General features: G+C 51.3%; 1 protein-coding gene across 1 annotated transcript in view; it reads right to left on the bottom strand.

The window, feature by feature from the left end:
- Window positions 1-16,285, bottom strand: part of notch1a (notch receptor 1a) — a gene marked incomplete at both ends in the record, with an annotated part of 31,354 nt that extends 15,069 nt beyond the window's left edge. Inside the window, 12 exons of the mRNA XM_084442325.1 lie at window positions 98-208; window positions 491-724; window positions 1,276-1,389; window positions 2,121-2,234; window positions 2,410-2,595; window positions 3,188-3,343; window positions 3,458-3,691; window positions 3,859-3,981; window positions 4,952-5,290; window positions 5,853-6,115; window positions 14,821-14,902; window positions 16,228-16,285. Of these exons, the coding sequence (XP_084298451.1) occupies window positions 98-208; window positions 491-724; window positions 1,276-1,389; window positions 2,121-2,234; window positions 2,410-2,595; window positions 3,188-3,343; window positions 3,458-3,691; window positions 3,859-3,981; window positions 4,952-5,290; window positions 5,853-6,115; window positions 14,821-14,902; window positions 16,228-16,285 (2,014 nt within the window). The remainder of the gene's footprint in view (window positions 1-97; window positions 209-490; window positions 725-1,275; window positions 1,390-2,120; window positions 2,235-2,409; window positions 2,596-3,187; window positions 3,344-3,457; window positions 3,692-3,858; window positions 3,982-4,951; window positions 5,291-5,852; window positions 6,116-14,820; window positions 14,903-16,227) is intronic.
- Window positions 16,286-16,983: the final 698 nt, after the last annotated feature.

The following is a 16,983-nucleotide window of genomic DNA, read 5'->3' as shown; positions in this document are numbered from 1 at the left end:
TGTTGGAGTGGGTTCGCTGGCCACCTGTTCTAACCGCCCCTCCCCCCAGACCCTAGGGACCGCCCCCCTCCCCTCCCTGGCCCCGCCCAGTGCTCACCTGTGTAGCCCGGCTCACACGCACACTCGTAGCCGTTGATCTTGTCGATGCACCTGCCGTAGTCGCAGGGCTTGCTCTTACAGTCGTCCAGGTTCACCTCACAGTTGAAACCTGGGGTTCCGGCGGAACACAGGAGGAATTGTTACCAAACAATTACAGTATTAACTTTACTGACATCACTACCAACGTGGCTGTAGGTAAATCACACCCACTCTGTCTTTTTTTACTCCTGCGCGCTCTTAAATACCCCCCCCCCAAACAAAGACTTATACAACTCACACTGACATTGTGCATTGTGTACTGAGCTGTGTGGCTTGTCTTTGGTCGGGGGGATATTTTAGGAGTAAACGGCGGAGTGTGTGTGTGTGTGTGTGTGTGTGTGTGTGTGCTGACCTGCAGTGCCCTTGGGGCAGGCGCAGACGTAGGTGTTCTCCTTGTCCTGGCAGGTCCCTCCGTTCCTGCAGGGCTGGCTCAGACACTCGTTGATGTTGGTCTCGCACAGCCGGCCGGTGTAGCCGGGGCGACAGTAGCAGGTGAACGAGGCCAGGCCGTCCTTACAGGTGCCGTAGTGACAGGGGTCCGAGTAACACTCGTTGATGTCCGTCTCACAGTGCTGCCCAGTGTAGCCTGGAGGAGAGGAGGGTTGAGAGAGAGAGAGAGAGGGAGAGAGAGAGAGGGGGAGAGAGGGAGATAGAGAGAGAGAGGGTGAGGGGAGAGAGAGAGAGAGGGAGAGAGAGAGAGGGTGAGGGGAGAGAGAGAGGTGGAGAGAGAGAGGTGGAGAGAGAGAGAGGGAGAGAGAGAGAGGGGGGAGTGAGGGAGAGAGAGAGGGGGGAGAGAGGGGGAGGGAGAGAGAGAGGGGGAGAGAGAGGGAGAGAGTGAGGGAGAGAGAGAGAGAGAGAGGGAGAGAGAGAGAGAGGGGGAGAGAGAGAGAGAGAGAGGGAGAGAGAGAGGAAGAGAGAGAGAGAGGGAGAGAGAGAGAGGGGGAGAGAGAGAGGGAGAGAGAGAGAGAGAGAGAGAGAGAAGGAGAGAGAGAGAGAGGGAGAGGGAGAATGAGTCGCTGTCATTTTAACTGAGGAACGGCTCTAAAACACAGGAACAACAGGAGCTCAGCTGTAATCATGTCAGGTGAATGGATAGGCAGGCATGATGATGTTCAGGGTGTGTTAAGCATACTGTACCTTCAGTGCACTCGCAGGTGTACTTGTTTGGTCCATCGGTACACTTAGCTCCGTTCTTGCAAGGGGTGCTGGCACACTCATCTATGTCCACCTGACACAGGTTACCAGAGAACCCTGAAGAAACCACAAAAAGGTTAAATTACCTTCATATCTGGACTCTTCACAACAGTTTCGTTGTTGATTTGAATTCTGTGAGTTAAAAAAAAAACTATTTATTCAGCCTTGGTCGTCCCTAAAATGGTGGCAAGTTTCAAAACCTAATCCAGTCTTTATCCCCATCTACATAGTTAGAGCGCGTAAACAGATGAAAGAAAATCAGAAGAAGAAAAACTCATTAGCATCTAAAATAAATCTGGGGGACCCTGAACTTCATAGTGACCCGACTCCCCCTCTCTCTCCTCCCCCTCTCCCTCCTCCCTCTCTCCCTCCTCCTCTCCCCTCCCCAGCCGGCGGGGACTCCAAAGACATTTCTTTCAATCGGCTGCACAGTCGCCTCAGTCCGCCACCCCAGCACCCTCCCTTTGTACGCTAAGCTCTTGTGCTAACTGTTGGGCCCGCCAGTTATGCTAATGGACGAGTAGTTCTGCTCTCTCTAACCTCCCTCTCTCTCTCTCTCTCTAACCTCCCTCTCTCTCTCTCTCTCTCTCTCTAACCTCCCTCTCTCTCTCTCTCTCTCTCTAACCTCCCTCTCTCTCTCCCTCTCTCTCTCCCTCTCCTATATATACTCACACAAGCACCGTAGCCATTTGCTTTGTATAAACAGAAACATATAAATCCTCCATCCAGCACTCCCTCCCTCCCTCCAGCTCCTCCTCCCCTGGTTGTCCGCCTCTGGGCTCGCTCACCTTTGGGGCACTCGCAGTGGAAGGAGTTGATTCTGTCGATGCACTTTCCATTGTTCAGACAGGGATAGCTGGCACACTCGTCTGTGTTGATCTGGCAGAATACCCCCTCGTAGCCTGGACACACACACACACACACACACACACACACACACACACACACACACACACACACACACACACACACTTGTAACATGTCCATGCAGTGCCTACGAGGCACAAGGCCATGTGAAAGATTCAAAAACTATAACGTCCCCCCCCCCCAGAAGTGGTACAGTCCAATGTTCCGTACCAGGCATGCAGATGCAGTGGAATCCTCCAATCTGGTCCAGGCAGGTGGCGTCATTCTGACAGGGGTTGGACATGCACTCGTTGACGTCCATTTCGCAGCGAGGGCCCTCGTAACCTTGGAGACATCTGCACTGGAAGGAGCCCTTGGTGTTGAGGCAGCGGCCGCCGTGCTCACAGGGGTTGGCACCTGGGACACACACACACGCACGCACGCACACACACACACACACACACACACACACACACACACACAGACACACACACACACACACACACACACACACACACACAGGAATACTCCTTTAAGTACATACTTTATATACTACCATACCACTTACACTGGTTACCATATCAGGCCACAGAGGACAGGAAAGAGGAGAGGAGAGAGGAGAAGAGAGAGGGGAGAGGAGGAGAGTGAAGAAGAGAGAGGGGAGAGGAGAGGAGAGAAGAGAAGAGAAGAGAAGAGAAGAGAAGAGAAGAGAAGAGAAGAGAAGAGAAGAGAAGAGAAGAGAAGAGAAGAGAAGAGAAGAGAAGAGAAGAAAGGAAAGGAAAGGAAAGGAAAGGAAAGGAGAGAAGAGAAGAGAAGAGAAGAGAAGAGAAGAGAAGAGAAGAGAAGAGAAGAGAAGAGAAGAGAAGAGAAGAGAAGAGAAGAGAAGAGAAGAGAAGAGAGGAGAAGAAAGGAGAGGAGTAAAGAGTAGATGTGAGAGGATGAGAGGAGAGGAGAGAAAGACAGAGGAGTAAAGAGTAGATGTGAGAGGATGAGAGGAGCAGCCCCCTACCCAGGGAACACTCGTCGATGTCTTGGTTGCAGGCGGAGCCGGTGTAACCGGGGGGGCAGGTGCAGATGGCCTTTCCGTTAACCGGGTTGGTGTCGCAGTTCGAACCCTTCTGACAGGGGTTGCTGATGCAGGCGTCGTCAAGGTGACACAGCAAACCTGAGAGGACGACAAAAACAAACTGAGCCGCTCAGTCTTTCTCCCTTGATGACCGAACGACCCCCGAGGGTCACGACCCCGAGGTACCCGTGCGAGGTCGGGGGGCCGCCGTACCTGTGCGTCCGTGCGGGCACTCGCAGAAGAATGAGGCGACGCGGTCGTGGCAGGTGGCGCCGTGGTAGCACGCCGCGCTGGCGCAGTCGTCGATGTTCTCGCTGCAGTCGTCGCCCGTCCAGCCGTTGACGCAGACGCAGTGGTAGCTGCCGTGGGTGTCGTGGCACGTGCCGCCATTTTGGCAGGCGTTGGGCATCAGCTCACACTCGTCAACGTTCTCTGTGCAGTACTGGCCTGGGGGCGGGGTAGAGGGCAGGGGGCGGGGTCAGGAGTGCAAAGACGGGTGCAAATAGAAAAAGACATGAGCGCAGGTTTTTTTCCGACGAAATTGAATATTTTCTATTTAAATCTACTTTAAGAGACTGAGCCGGCGCGATGGTGAGGTTATTAGGGAGGGTTACCGGTGTAATGAGGGGGACACTGGCAGTTGTAGGTGTTGACCCCGTCCACACACACCGCGCCGTTCTGACAGTTGTGGGCAGGACAGTCGTCGATGTTGTGTTCGCAGTTCTGACCCGTGAATCCTGAGGAGGAGAACGAGAGAGGCGGAGAAAGAATTAGGAGAGGAAGGAAAATAAGCAGGAAAGACAACGAGAACTTACGCCACTCTCTAATACAGGGACAGTTTGAGACACTCTCTCTATTATCTAATACAGGGAACGTTTTAGTCACTGTCTCTACTAGCTGATCCAGGGTCAGTTTCTCTCTACTATCTAATACAGGGACAGTTTTAGTTACTCTCTCCAGTAGCTGCTCCAGGATCAGTTTGAGTCACTCTCTCTATTATCTCATACAGGGAACGTTTTAGTCACTGTCTCTACTAGCTGATCCAGGGTCAGTTTCTCTCTACTATCGAATACAGGGACAGTTTTAATCACTCTCTCCAGTAGCTGATTCAGGATCAGTTTTAGCCACTTTCTCTATTATCTAATACAGGGACAGTTTTAGTCACTCTCTCTACTATCTACTCCAGGGAAAGTTTTAGTTATGCTCTCTACTATCTGATCCAGGGTCAGTTTTAGTGCTGTGAGATCATCCGACCCACCCTTCCTCTCCTAATCATCCCGTTGCTAAGGGAGGTACGATGTTAGTATTCCCATGGAAGTTCCCATGTTCATCAGACAGTTAACTATTAACAGACATTAACCAGCCACCCAGACATCTGCAGGTGACCTGCTGACCTCATTGCCCAAAAACACACACACACACACACACACACACACACACACACACACACACACTCGACTCCCCTGCATTCCAACATGGACACCCACGAGTGTGGCACAACGTGAGTTAAAATTTATCTCCCATCACCCACCCAACACACACACACACACACACAGTTATCGGGAGGAAACGTCTGCACCGCGACATCCTGCCAGCCAGTGGGAGAGAGACAGTTACACGGAGGCAACTGTTTAGTTTATCTCCCACCCGCTTCCCAGGGGCCCCGGCGGTGTGCCGGTGCCGCCCGCCTCCACGCGACAGCCTTACCCGGCAGGCAGCTGCAGTCGTAGGTGGTCTCCCCCCTCTGGACGCAGGTGCCCCCGTTGTGGCACGGCGAGGGGCTGCAGGGCAGGTAGGGGGTCTGGCAGTGGGGGCCGGTGTACTCCTGGGGGCAGCGGCAGTGGTAGGAGCCCACCTCGTTGACGCAGACGCCGCCGTTGCGGCACAGCGAGGGCGACTTGGCGCACTCGTTGACGTCCTGCTTGCAGGTCTGGCCGTGGAAGGAGGGCGGGCAGGCGCAGATGTAGTGGGACTCGAACGGCGAGCACTGGCCGCCGTTGGCGCAGGGGTTGGAGGCGCAGGGGTTGGCGAGCTGGCACGTCTTACCTGGAGGAGGGGACGACACGGAAGAGGGCGTTTTAATGTGTCGTCAGGCTGGAGAAAGAGCGATCGCTTGCTGTGATTGACAAATGTGGTTTAAGCATATCGGGGTTTAGGCACAGAGCGTGATCTAGGCACTGAGCGATTCCCTCAAAAAGTTTCACTAAGCTGGGGCGCCCGCCGGTGGCTCATGGGTTAAGCACGCTAGTCCTTAACACAGCGGCCCGGGTTCGAATCCGGCCTGGGCTCTGTGCTGCCTGTCCTCCCCCCCCCTCTCTCTCTCTCTCTCTCCTACCTTTCCTGTCACTCTACACTGTCCTACATAATATAGCACAAATGCCCCCCCCCAAAAAAAAATTTCTTTTTTTTTAAGTTGCTGAGGGAATGTAAAAAATATAAAAGAAATATAAAAAAATATATTAAAGAATATAAAAATCTCTTCTTTTTTTTAAGTATCACTACACTGAGGGAATCCGTAAAGTTCTATCAAAATGCGCTCGTAAACGAAAAGTGTAGCGAAGCGATGTCCGATTGTGATGCAGACTCCATCGGTCGGCGGTCGGCCTACCTGACCAGCCCGGCGGGCAGCGGCATCGGTAGTCGGCGAGGGTCAGGAGGTCGCAGGTGCCCCCGTTGCGGCAGGGCGAGCTCATGCAGGCGTGGTTGGTGGGCGTCAGGCACAGCCGGTCGGAGAACCCCAGGCGGCACACGCAGCGGAAGTCGAACGTGTTGCCGTGAGAGACCGACCGGCACTCGCCGCCGTTCCGGCAAGGGGAGGGGCTACAGGGGTTTGGGTACTGACACCTGCTGCCCACGTAGTCACTGGTGCACCTGCGTAGAAGGAGAGAGGGGGGGGGGGGGAGAGAGAGACGGGTCAGAAACAAGCGGGAGGACGCTGACCGCCACAGGAGCGCCCGCACACGCCGCCGGCTTCTTCATCGCCTGGCCGTGACAACAAAGACCGGCGCGACCGCCGTCTCTCGAGTGCGTCGTGGTTCTTCTCGTTATTCAAACGGTCACTTCAGCCGCCACCAAACGGGTATTCTATTCTAATCTCCCGCTTCAAACCACTGGGCCAATGAATCTAAAGAGCCTAGAGGGAGAAGAGGAGGGGGGGGGGGGGGGGGCTGGAGTTCCTCTCAGTTTCCCGCCTAGCGGCGATGTGGCGGGGGAGCAGAGGGGGGGTATTGTTGTTCTAGCCCGGCTCTCTGGATTAGGTCCCCTTAGAACTCTGGAAACACACTCTGCTGGGACAACAGACGCCACAAAAAACAGGCCTGGGGGGGACCGTCTCGCCCCTGCCCTGCGGTCCTCGTTCCCAGCTACCTTTCCCGCCCCTCGGGCTGTCCACACTCATCCTGTCACCACCGGGGAGATCAAGGGGGCCTGGAGGCCTGGGGCTGCCCGGCCACGGACCACCGCATTCAGGCTTTAAGCCCCCGGGTGCCCCCCCGCCCCTCCACACTCACCAAGGACAGACACTGCTACAGTCCAAACTGACTGGTAAATACCCCCCCCCCCCAATTACAGACAGACATGATCATGATTCCCAGGACAGGGAACAGGGTGGACCCCCCCACAACCACACACACACACACTATCCCCCCCAACCCTCCAGAGCTCTCGTACGTTGAAACAAGCACCCATGTAAAAAGCCTCAGTCGATACACCTCTCACACTACTAAATACACTACATACTAAATACACTACATACTAAATACACTACGTTTGATATAGATATTTGGGCTTGTGAATTCAAGAATGGAGTTAGTGTGTGAATGTGTGAGGGAGGGGGGTTCGAGGGAGGGGGCTGGGCAGAGGAGGAGCATTTAAAGGCAGGGCATGACTGAAGTGTGTTTGTGTTTGAATTTGTGTGTAGGTGTGTGTGCGCGTGTGTGTGTGTGTGTGTGTGTGCGTGTGTCAAAGAGGGCATCTGTTGGCCTCCTAGAATCTCCACAGGGAGCAGGTGCGCATGTTAATGAAGGCAGCTGTTAGACAGAGCTCCTCCCCCCTCCCCTCCTCTCTCTCCCCAGATGGGGGGTGCTGACAAACATCTCTTTTCGGGCCATAGAGGGCCCACGTGAGGTCAGCTGTTACAACTTTTGTCTCTTCTTCTCCTCCGCATGGCATTCTCACACTCCTCTCTTACCTGTAACCGGCTTTCATGTCTCTGTTTCCTCACTGTTCCAACTTTTGACGCCTTCCCTCCATATCAATCGCTCCCTATCTCTCTCTTTCTTTCTTTCTTTCTTTCTTTCTTTCTCCATCTTTCTTTCTTTCTTTCTTTCATCAACTGTCTCTTTATCCTCTCCAGTGTGTGTTATACAGTACATCTCAGATATCTCAGAGTCTCAGATATCACACTGGAATGTTGAGAGAGGCTGGTTGACTAACATATAATAAGCAGGAAGGCAGACAGGCAGGCAGATAGACAGGCAGATAGACAGGCATTCAGGCAGACAGACAGACAGACAGACAGACAGACAGACAGACAGACAGACAGACAGACAGACAGACAGACAGTCAGACAGGCAGGCAGATAGACAGGCATTCAGTAGGACAAGCAGACAGGCAGGCAGACAGGCAGGCTGAGAGATATACAGGCATTCAGACAGACAGTCAGACAAGCAGACAGGCAGGCAGATAGACAGGCATTCAGTAAGACAAGCAGACAGGCAGGCAGACAGGCAGGCTGAGAGATAGACAGGCATTCAGACAGACAGTCAGACAAGCAGACAGGCAGGCAGATAGACAGGCATTCAGTCAGACAAGCAGACAGGCAGGCAGGCAGATGGTTACTCTAGGCTCTACCATTCCGGCCCAGAGGGAACCCTGGCCTGGCTGCGGGAATCATTGGCGGCCGCGTGTTAAAATGCTCCACCTGGCTTTGAAGTCTCCCTGCCTCATACAGACTTCACTTTACACGCTAACACCAAAAGTAAACAGAACTCGGCAGCTTTCCCTGCCTGCTGTGTGTAGCGTGAGCGTGCTAGGGTGAAACAAGCTACTTTAGTGAAAGAGAGAGATTGCTAGAAGAGACGAGGGAAGCTAAAGAGGTGTGTGTGTGTGTGTGTGTGTGTGTGTGTGTGTGTGTGTGTGTGTGTGTGTGTGTGTAATGGACCTTCTTCTTTGTCTTGACGTCAGAACCCATACAGAACACCACCAGGCCTCGGCAACACAGCCCGGCAACAGGTCTCGCCCAGCGATGCAATGTCCCCTCTGGGCACAGCAGATGCTTCCCTGACCCCTGACCCCAAACACATTTGTGACTCTGGAACGCCCCACCCTCCTCCTTTCCTCCCTTACTGGGCCTGATCTGCCATCTGCCACTCTGGGGGTGACTTTAGCCCCCTCCACAACCCCCAACCCACACACACATGCAACACACCAACTCTCACTGTCTAAGGGCCATACCACTGCTGTGGAAAATTCAGAAGGGCTGTCTGTGTGTGTTTGTGTGCGTGTGTGTGTGTGTGTGTGCGTGTGTGTATGACTGTGTGTGTGTGTGTGTGTGTGTGTGTGTGTGTGTGTGTGTGTGTGTGTGTGTGACTGTGTGAGGGACTGTGTGTGTGTGTGAGAGTGTGAGAAAGTGAGAGACACTCCTTCAACCGTCATCATGTTTGTTGTCACAGTCAGTCACCCCCACAACCCCTCATCTCCCTCTCTCTCTCTCTCTCTCCACCTCCCTCCCTCCCCCCATCAAACCTCCCTTTCTCTTTCTACCACTGCTCTTCTCTCCATCGGACCTTTTGTCTAGTAGATGATCTCCTGGTTCAGTCTAATCATTAGCTGGGACCAGACCCTGGCCCTGGGGTCCACATCTGCTGGGAGGACTGAGAACAGACATGGACGGAACTTAGAAATCCATCTGCACTGCATTTATCTGTGGAAAATGAATCAGGACCAGCCGATTCATACTGTGATCTCCGGCAGAACCCACGATATCTTTCCGAGATGATCTGTCTGTCTATCTGTGTGTCTAACAGGTTAATATGCCTATAGATAACATGACCCCAGCGGCCTGTCCTCTGGTTAGAGACTTCCTGTCTTCCTGTGTGTGGGTGAGAGATACTGACACAGCTTAGAGAGATGAGGAGACAAAGATATCAATGGATCTCTGGTTCTGGTTCACTTGGGCTGGGCTGTTAGTATTACAAACTCAAACACAGAGAGACAATAATGGATCGGTAATCCAAAACACATGCAAGCAGACACACACACACACACACTCACACACTCATATATAACATACACAGCAAACGTGACTCAACACCACCTTGATTCATGCCCCAGATCTTTTTCATACAGAGAATACTGAGCCCCCAAAATACCGGCTCATCCTCAGAATAGCGTGGCTGAAATGCCAGGGGTGTTTCTGTGCCGGTGTGTGTGTGTGTGTGTACATGCGTGCGTGCATGTGTGTATGAGTAGTACATGTTATCCACCTTCAGCTTCCGGCGGTGTGTGCTGGAAGGTTTATTTCAGTGGCGGTTCTGGAGGGCGTGGCCCCGGCAATCCTGACATCCCAGCTACATTCCACCTCAGGGTCCAAAACGCAACCAAACACCGGCCAGTGACTCCACTCCTGGCTGCTGCCGTCAAGCGGAGGCACATCTACCCCCTGCGCCTCCCCGGTGGGGTATTAGTGAGGGCATGGGGGCAATAAGGAGGCAGTAAGCTACAGAGGCTAGCTGACCCTGGGGCAGGAAAACGCAAGTGGTGACGGTCACTGCTGATATCTCCATTGGAGGAGGAGAGAGTCTCTCCTGACATACCCACCCCCCCCACCCCTCCTCCTGCCCGTACCCCTCTGTGCCATGCCGATCTGTCAGATGATGGTGTGTCTGTATTAGACAGGCTCTGGTGGTGCATGTGAACACTCAGCACCCTCGGACAGTAAAACAGACCTTATCTCTGCTCCGTAACCAGCACTGGCCCTCAGCCCTCTGATCTCTCAGGCCTGAGGATCTCCAGACGCGATACCGTTGACCCCCCTGCCCCCCAGCCCAGCTTCACCTCTCTGGGCCTCCACTACCCACACACCCACCTGACCCCCCCCAACCTCCAGGCATGGAACTATGTGTGGCTTCATTAGGCCTGGGGAGATTAGAGCTTCCCCTGGCCCACATCAGAGGTGACTGGAGACTGAGAACGGTGGTCCTGAGGGCTTAAAGCCCAATAAAATTCCATCGCTAGCCTGGTTCAGCTCAGCTCGGTACACTTGACCCTCGGCCGCACTTGGCTGCTCCTGATACGGACTAGAGCCATGATGGCTGAGGTTTACCAGAGAGAGAGAGAGAGAGAGAGAGGGAGGGAGGGAGGGAGGGAGGGAGGGAGGGAGGGATGGACATCTCGTCAGAGGGTTGAGGTTACCCTATAGTAGGTCTGTATATGGGGGTTTTGCCAGCTAGTCTATGGAGTATTTATACTGGTAGTTGGAATGTTAGCATAACAGCTGTATCATAAGACAGCCACGGACACGCCACTGTGAAAGATCACAGTACCTCTAATCACACACACTGTATCCAGCTGTACGTAAGTGTGACCGCTACACTTGGAAGTCCGTAGACAGACTTTCGGTTTCAAGTCTATTTCCATCGCACACCTCCTGCATACTCGGAGTGGTGTGAGAAAGCCAGCTAAGCAGCAGACAGCCGATGTGTGTGTTTTTGGTGTCTATTATTGAACAATGACCTGACCTCAAACCAAAACAGTGTCTATTTCAGAGAGAGAGAGGAGCGCCAGTCATGGCCAGGCCAGGAGTCAGTCGCGTTGAGGGGTCGGGAGGGCAAGATGCCGCAAACCCTACACCCCTGGCCCTCTGACACTACACATACACACGCTAAATTTGAATCAAACACACATAACTATGCCCTAATAAGCCTTTAACCAGGCATTTAACCAGACCAGAAGAAGAGTATGAGAGCACTGTGAGAAACAGGAAACTGAAGAGCCTCCAGTTAAACTTTCACTTCTTCTCAGCCTCTGCTGAGGGTTTCCCCTGTGGGCTGGTAGTGATCACCTGTCGGGCCGTTAGAGCGGCAGGATACCACTATAAACAGCTCCCTTGTCTGTGTGAGGAGACTGGGCTACACAGAGACACCCAGCCAAGAGAACTGATTCGTTCGGTATGAAATTGAGATCTGACGGTATGAGATTGATTCAGGCAATAAGAATGGGAACCAGGCCGGAAGAGGATTTGAAACCAAAACTAGAGTCCTGTATGTCGATGATGGGAATTCATGTTTGTTACATAATTAATCATGTTGGTTCATAAACAGTATGTCGGTGTACTGTGAGACAGAGGACACTCTGGTTTGTATACTGTGAAAGGATTCCTCTTGGGTAACTTGGGTAACAGATTTCTGACAAAAAAATTATTCACAGACAAATAAATTCAAATAAATAAATAAAAAGAAGAAAGGTCCAAGACACCCTTCTGGTAAAAGTTTAAAAGAATTGATTGCTATTTCAATTGCTAATTCTTGAAATCATAGACAGTGCTAGAGCATGTGAAATAGAGCTGGGTAACAAACAGCCTTCTTCAGGGAACTGTCTATGTTTTTAAGAATTTCACCATGAAGTATCCATCTGAATTAAAGGCTTTAAACTTCTTTACCAGAAGAGTGCCTTGGTTGAACAGTTCTCCTTTTTAGAACTGTTGTGTTCCCTACCAAGGAGCACCTTCATCACAGCTGCGAACGTCCGAGCTCTCTGGATCTTTTCTTTCTGAAAATGAATATTCTCCTCACCAACAACAAACCTATCAGCCAGGGGATAAACAGGACATGCAACGGGCCCTGTATTAGGGATGATTTGTGGCAAACGGCTGGAAATAAAAGCATCTATTTCTAGAATTGGAGTACAGAAAACACGAAGGACGTTTTTTCCACATGGACTTCCTGTTTTCAGGGGAGCGAGGGCCCGTCCCATAGGAAGTAGCAACAGAAAACTGTCTTGGGGCCTGTTTCACATCCTGAAACAAGACCCTCCTCCTTCTAGAGGCCACGTTACAAACAAAAACTAAACTCTGCTCCATTCTGAACTCAAACCCCTGAACCATCAGCTTTGACTTCTGATCCTCTCAACACAAATGACTTGAGTTAAGCTGGAAACTCCTCAATACCTCCAGATGTAGGTATAGATGAGGTAACTTTCTCAAAACCTTTGACATGTCAGCCTTACACGTTTATCCCGTGCACGCCTCTTAACTTCCTACAGTGTTCGGTCAGATCTGACTGACTGACAACTTTTCCCAAATCATAAATATTGTGTTTTTCATCTTCATCTTGATTTCTTCAAGACCTTATGTTTTCCTCCACACTCAGCATTTGAACACTTGAAAATTGCAGATCGCCGCTTTCATTGAATTGAGTGGTTTAGTCAACTTGTCACACCTGTGGTCTTCTGGGTCTAAAATGACGTGCCATAGGAAATTAGTGGGTAAGTTGCTCCTGGACCCTTATTACAGGCTAGTGTTTGTGGCCAAATTTGGCCAGTCTGTTTTAACTGCTCTTAAAACCATAACATGTTTTTTTCTTTTCATTTGATGGTTTTTGTGTTAATATAAGAGCAGTCAGAAGAGACCAGCCAAACATGACCGCAGACACTCCAATAAGCAACGCGCACAGGAGAAAGGGGGAAACATGAGTCATTCGTGACATCAAACGAACCACAACCAGCTCACAGCGCTCGGTGCCATTAGTGAGTGCAGCACTAGTGTAAATAAACATGAGGATGATAATGACCCCCAGAGAGCCGACGCTGAGCCGGGGCAACGACGCTATGATACGACCCCAGAGAGCAGCCGATGCTGACGCCCCTACGCCATCATCATCAGCATCATCCTCCCAGTATGATGGATGGCTGTTTGGCTTGGCTGAGAGGAGTGATTGATGAGAGGAAGGAGGGGGCGCGGGCATCAGACTACACCCCCCCACCCCCCCGGAAGACCCAGAGGACACTGCTGCTGTCCTGCAGGGCGTAATTGGACTGGGCTGAGGTGGGACCTGAATGACAGCTTTGTAGGGGGATGGGGAGAGGGGGGGTGGAGTGTGTGCATATGTGTTTGCGTGGTTGGGGGGGGGGGGGGTGTGTGGGGGGGGTCAGATCAGATATAATTGAGCTGTGGCCCCAGGCTAGCGTGGGTCTCTCTGAAGGTCCCTCTGTCCTCTTAAATGGCTTGCCTGCCCGCCATGACCAGATGCCCCCAGGCCCAGCCCACCCCAGAGATCCAGCACAGAGATAGACAACACACACCTGTGATCCGGTGTTTGGATGGATGAACCAAAACACACACTCACACACACACCATCACCACCCAACCCAACCCCAACACTTCCCAAGATGGGTGGGAACACCATGAATCCTAAACCTGTAAAGTTCTTTCTTTCCTTGTCCAAGAACCTTTAATCTTCCTGCACCCTAGCAAGCTGGCGGGGAGAGCATTTAGGCCCCGCCTCCTCCACTCAGTCACACACACACCTCTGTAATAACCTGCCTCCTCAACTGCTCTCCCAGCACCGGCATCCCATGAGCCTCTGCTGCCCTCTCTCCCGTCTTCCCCTGCCACTTGTTTGCTTTCAAATATCTACAGTTTACTCCAATCAATCTTATCTCTCTCCCCCCCAATAACATCCAATCCAATTACACTTCCCAGCCATCTGCTTCCCTAATGGAGATCACACGGGGGAGAGTGTCTATTCAGACTCCAGGGGACAGGGGGGAGGGGGCAGGGCAGGGGTTCGGGGTGTGCTGTGGATTTTTTTTTTGGGGGGGGGGGGGTTGGTAGTGTTCTGGGAAGCCCCACTCCGATTAGTCACACAGCATTACTCTGACTGGGGGACAATGGGTGCCGGGCGGCCGGCCATCCCCAGCTGTCGCCCCGTGAAAGAGCAGAAAAACAAGATTTAGGGCCGGGACGCGTCCCCCTCACCGGGCCGGGGAAGGGTCTTGCATTCATTAACGGCCCCGCCGAGGGGAGGGGGTGGGGGTATGGGGGGGGGCGCCTTTTGTCATGCCACCCCTCTCTCACCTCTCCAGTGCCCTGGAATGGGGCTCTCTCTTTCTCTCTCTGCCTTTTTTCTCCTCCTTCAGTTCTTTTCTTTGGGGGAATGTGTGCAGGCGCGCGGAGAAGGCTCCGGGAGCAGCGGCCGGGCCCGGGGGAAGCTCGGCCTCTCGGGCCCCCGGTTGCCCGGCAGGGCTGCCTCTCAAAGGCAGGAATGACAGGGGGGAATACGTGGCCCCACCGCCCCCCCTCCACCTTAAAGCCCTCTGAAGTACCACACACACCACTAATCACGGCCTTACAAATATACCACAACCATACTATTGGACCTCACAAGTAATCCAGAACTACCATGGAGTCTAGAAAAAAGTTCACACAGGCCTTGGACTCCAGGGCTGGGGAAAAACACAGGCTCCACACCATAATAAGAGACTCCGGGGAAACGCTTATGGTGTCGAGGGTGGGTCTGTGGTAGTTTCACACTGCAGCAGGTAATTACGTATTAGCCGCTTCGTTTTTTTATACTCACTTGCATTCTCCATTTCCGTCGGAGGAGGCCTCACACCTCCCTCCGTTCAGACATGATTCAGTAGATAGAGAGCATCTTAGACCTGTGGAGGAGAAAAAACAGTTACAAATCAGCCACGGAAAAACCGTTTATTCACACTCAAGCATAGGCTACCCGTAAGAAATTGCTAGTGCCCAGTGCTTACAAAAATAACTTTTAAAGCAGTTCAGGCAGAAAGTGGCTATTCTAGAAGATAATTTCACCTAGAGAACTTTCACATAATTCAAGGTTATGGAATGAATTTAAAATGTTTCACGTCTTTATTTCTAAATGTGTCATGAGCGGCTGACGAGTGACTTAGCCCTAGGGGACAGGGATATGGCTCGTGGGCCGCGAGGACAGCAGCAGCGCGCGTGGTGCGTGGCTTTGGCGAGCACGCTCGTGGGGAAAGCGCAACAGCTGCTGAGCTCAGATGCGCGAACAAAAGAAATCAGAGTCCAGCACGAGCCATAAAACACTCTCCAGTGGCATTGTTTGCCGGCAGACGGGAAAAACAGCACCCCCACCCCCCCCACACGGGACTCACACACTCTCCCACACACACAGAGACAAAAGACACCCCCCCATCACTCCCCTCACCCCCTACCGCAACACACGCACAAACTTCTTTCACCCATTGTCACCATACCCGTTCCATTCCACAAATTTGCGCTCGCGGCACCAAAATTTGCCTGGGCAAAGTTTAGTAGGGTAGGTATATGAAAACGAAAACTAGAATAAATACGAACAACAATAAAATTCGGGGCTATGAGTTATAATATATTATAGCCTATAGTAAAACTGTATAGTGAAGTGTCCAATAGGACTAATGTTAGTCTACCCCAAACATAAGAACAGTTTGACGCACTCAACTATAATGTGAGTAAATAGCCCAAAAAGCCGACACATTTTCACGTTTACTATGAACTCTATTCAGTGCGCAAAGTAGCGCTTCAGCGCACTGAAGCCTACGTTACAACAGTTGGCTGCAGGGCTAGTTCCCACGAAGCTCCGCAACGAGAGATCGAATCCTAACAATCAAAGATGCGATAGCTGGCAAATAAAGTAGCCAACAAGGCAAACATATTTTCAAAGCAATCTGAAACTATTGCAATCTACAGAGGCAATGCAACACACGCTATCATAGAATTATATGTAGATTGTAGCCTAGATTGGCCAGTAGGCTAGTTTATCCACAGAGACACAGTATAGATACGTCCACTTCTTACCCACCACTGATCAATTCAGAATATTTGCCGTTACTTCTTCAGTCACCACTACACCCCTGGAAGTGCCAATTCAAAATCAATGAAATCTAGACCAGTAAACTAGTTTATAGCTCATTTTCAAACTCTTTTAGATTGTTATTATCATTCACAGACACTTTACCTTGTGTTATGACGATGGCTGGAATCAGAAATGTCAGTTTCACAAAGAAACGATACATTCCTCCTCTTCAACTTCAAAAATGTCGAACAATTCCACGTAGGGTGTGCATAGATCCACAATCACATGTAACTCCAGAAGCGTCTCGAAAATAAATAAATATCCTTTTTTAATAAATAAAGTCCGCCAGAGGACTCAGTCGTGAGCGGGTCGTCTCAGTAAGAACACAATACATAGATGTGAACGCGCTCGCTCCAGAGTTCTGAATGGTGCCTCTGGAGCAACTGTGAAACTTCCTCCTCCTCCTCAGCCAATGAGCTAATCCCTCCGCCCAGGTAGGCGACAGGCTCCTATCTGCACACATAATCTCTGAGAGTTGAAGGTGCATTTCGTCCATAAGCAAAAGTAGCCTAAATGTAAACAACACCAAACGGCTCGATAAATATAAAATACCACGTTATAATACTTTTTAGCCTTTACCATATGTATAATTCATAACTAAATATTTTAACTATAAAACGAAAACTGTAGTTTTAATTAAATTACATGCCTTATCAACACCATCTTGAATGGAAAGACAGAAGAATTGAATCTTGAATCCTGAATATATGAGCAAAACCAAAGTGTTCACATATTGTTTAGCATCAAAGCAAGTGCAGTAATTTCTGGTGGTATGTCTGGAGTTAAAACAATCAGGATTCAAGACAAGGTTAACCAGGGTCTGGTCTCTCCTCTCTGTAACATACAGTATGTATGTAT

Source organism: Borostomias antarcticus (genome assembly GCF_949987555.1).
Source record: "Borostomias antarcticus genome assembly, chromosome: 8".
NCBI classification, from domain to species: domain Eukaryota; kingdom Metazoa; phylum Chordata; class Actinopteri; order Stomiiformes; family Stomiidae; genus Borostomias; species Borostomias antarcticus.
Note: the sequence above shows the minus strand (reverse complement) of the source record. Positions and strands in the feature narration are given on the sequence as shown.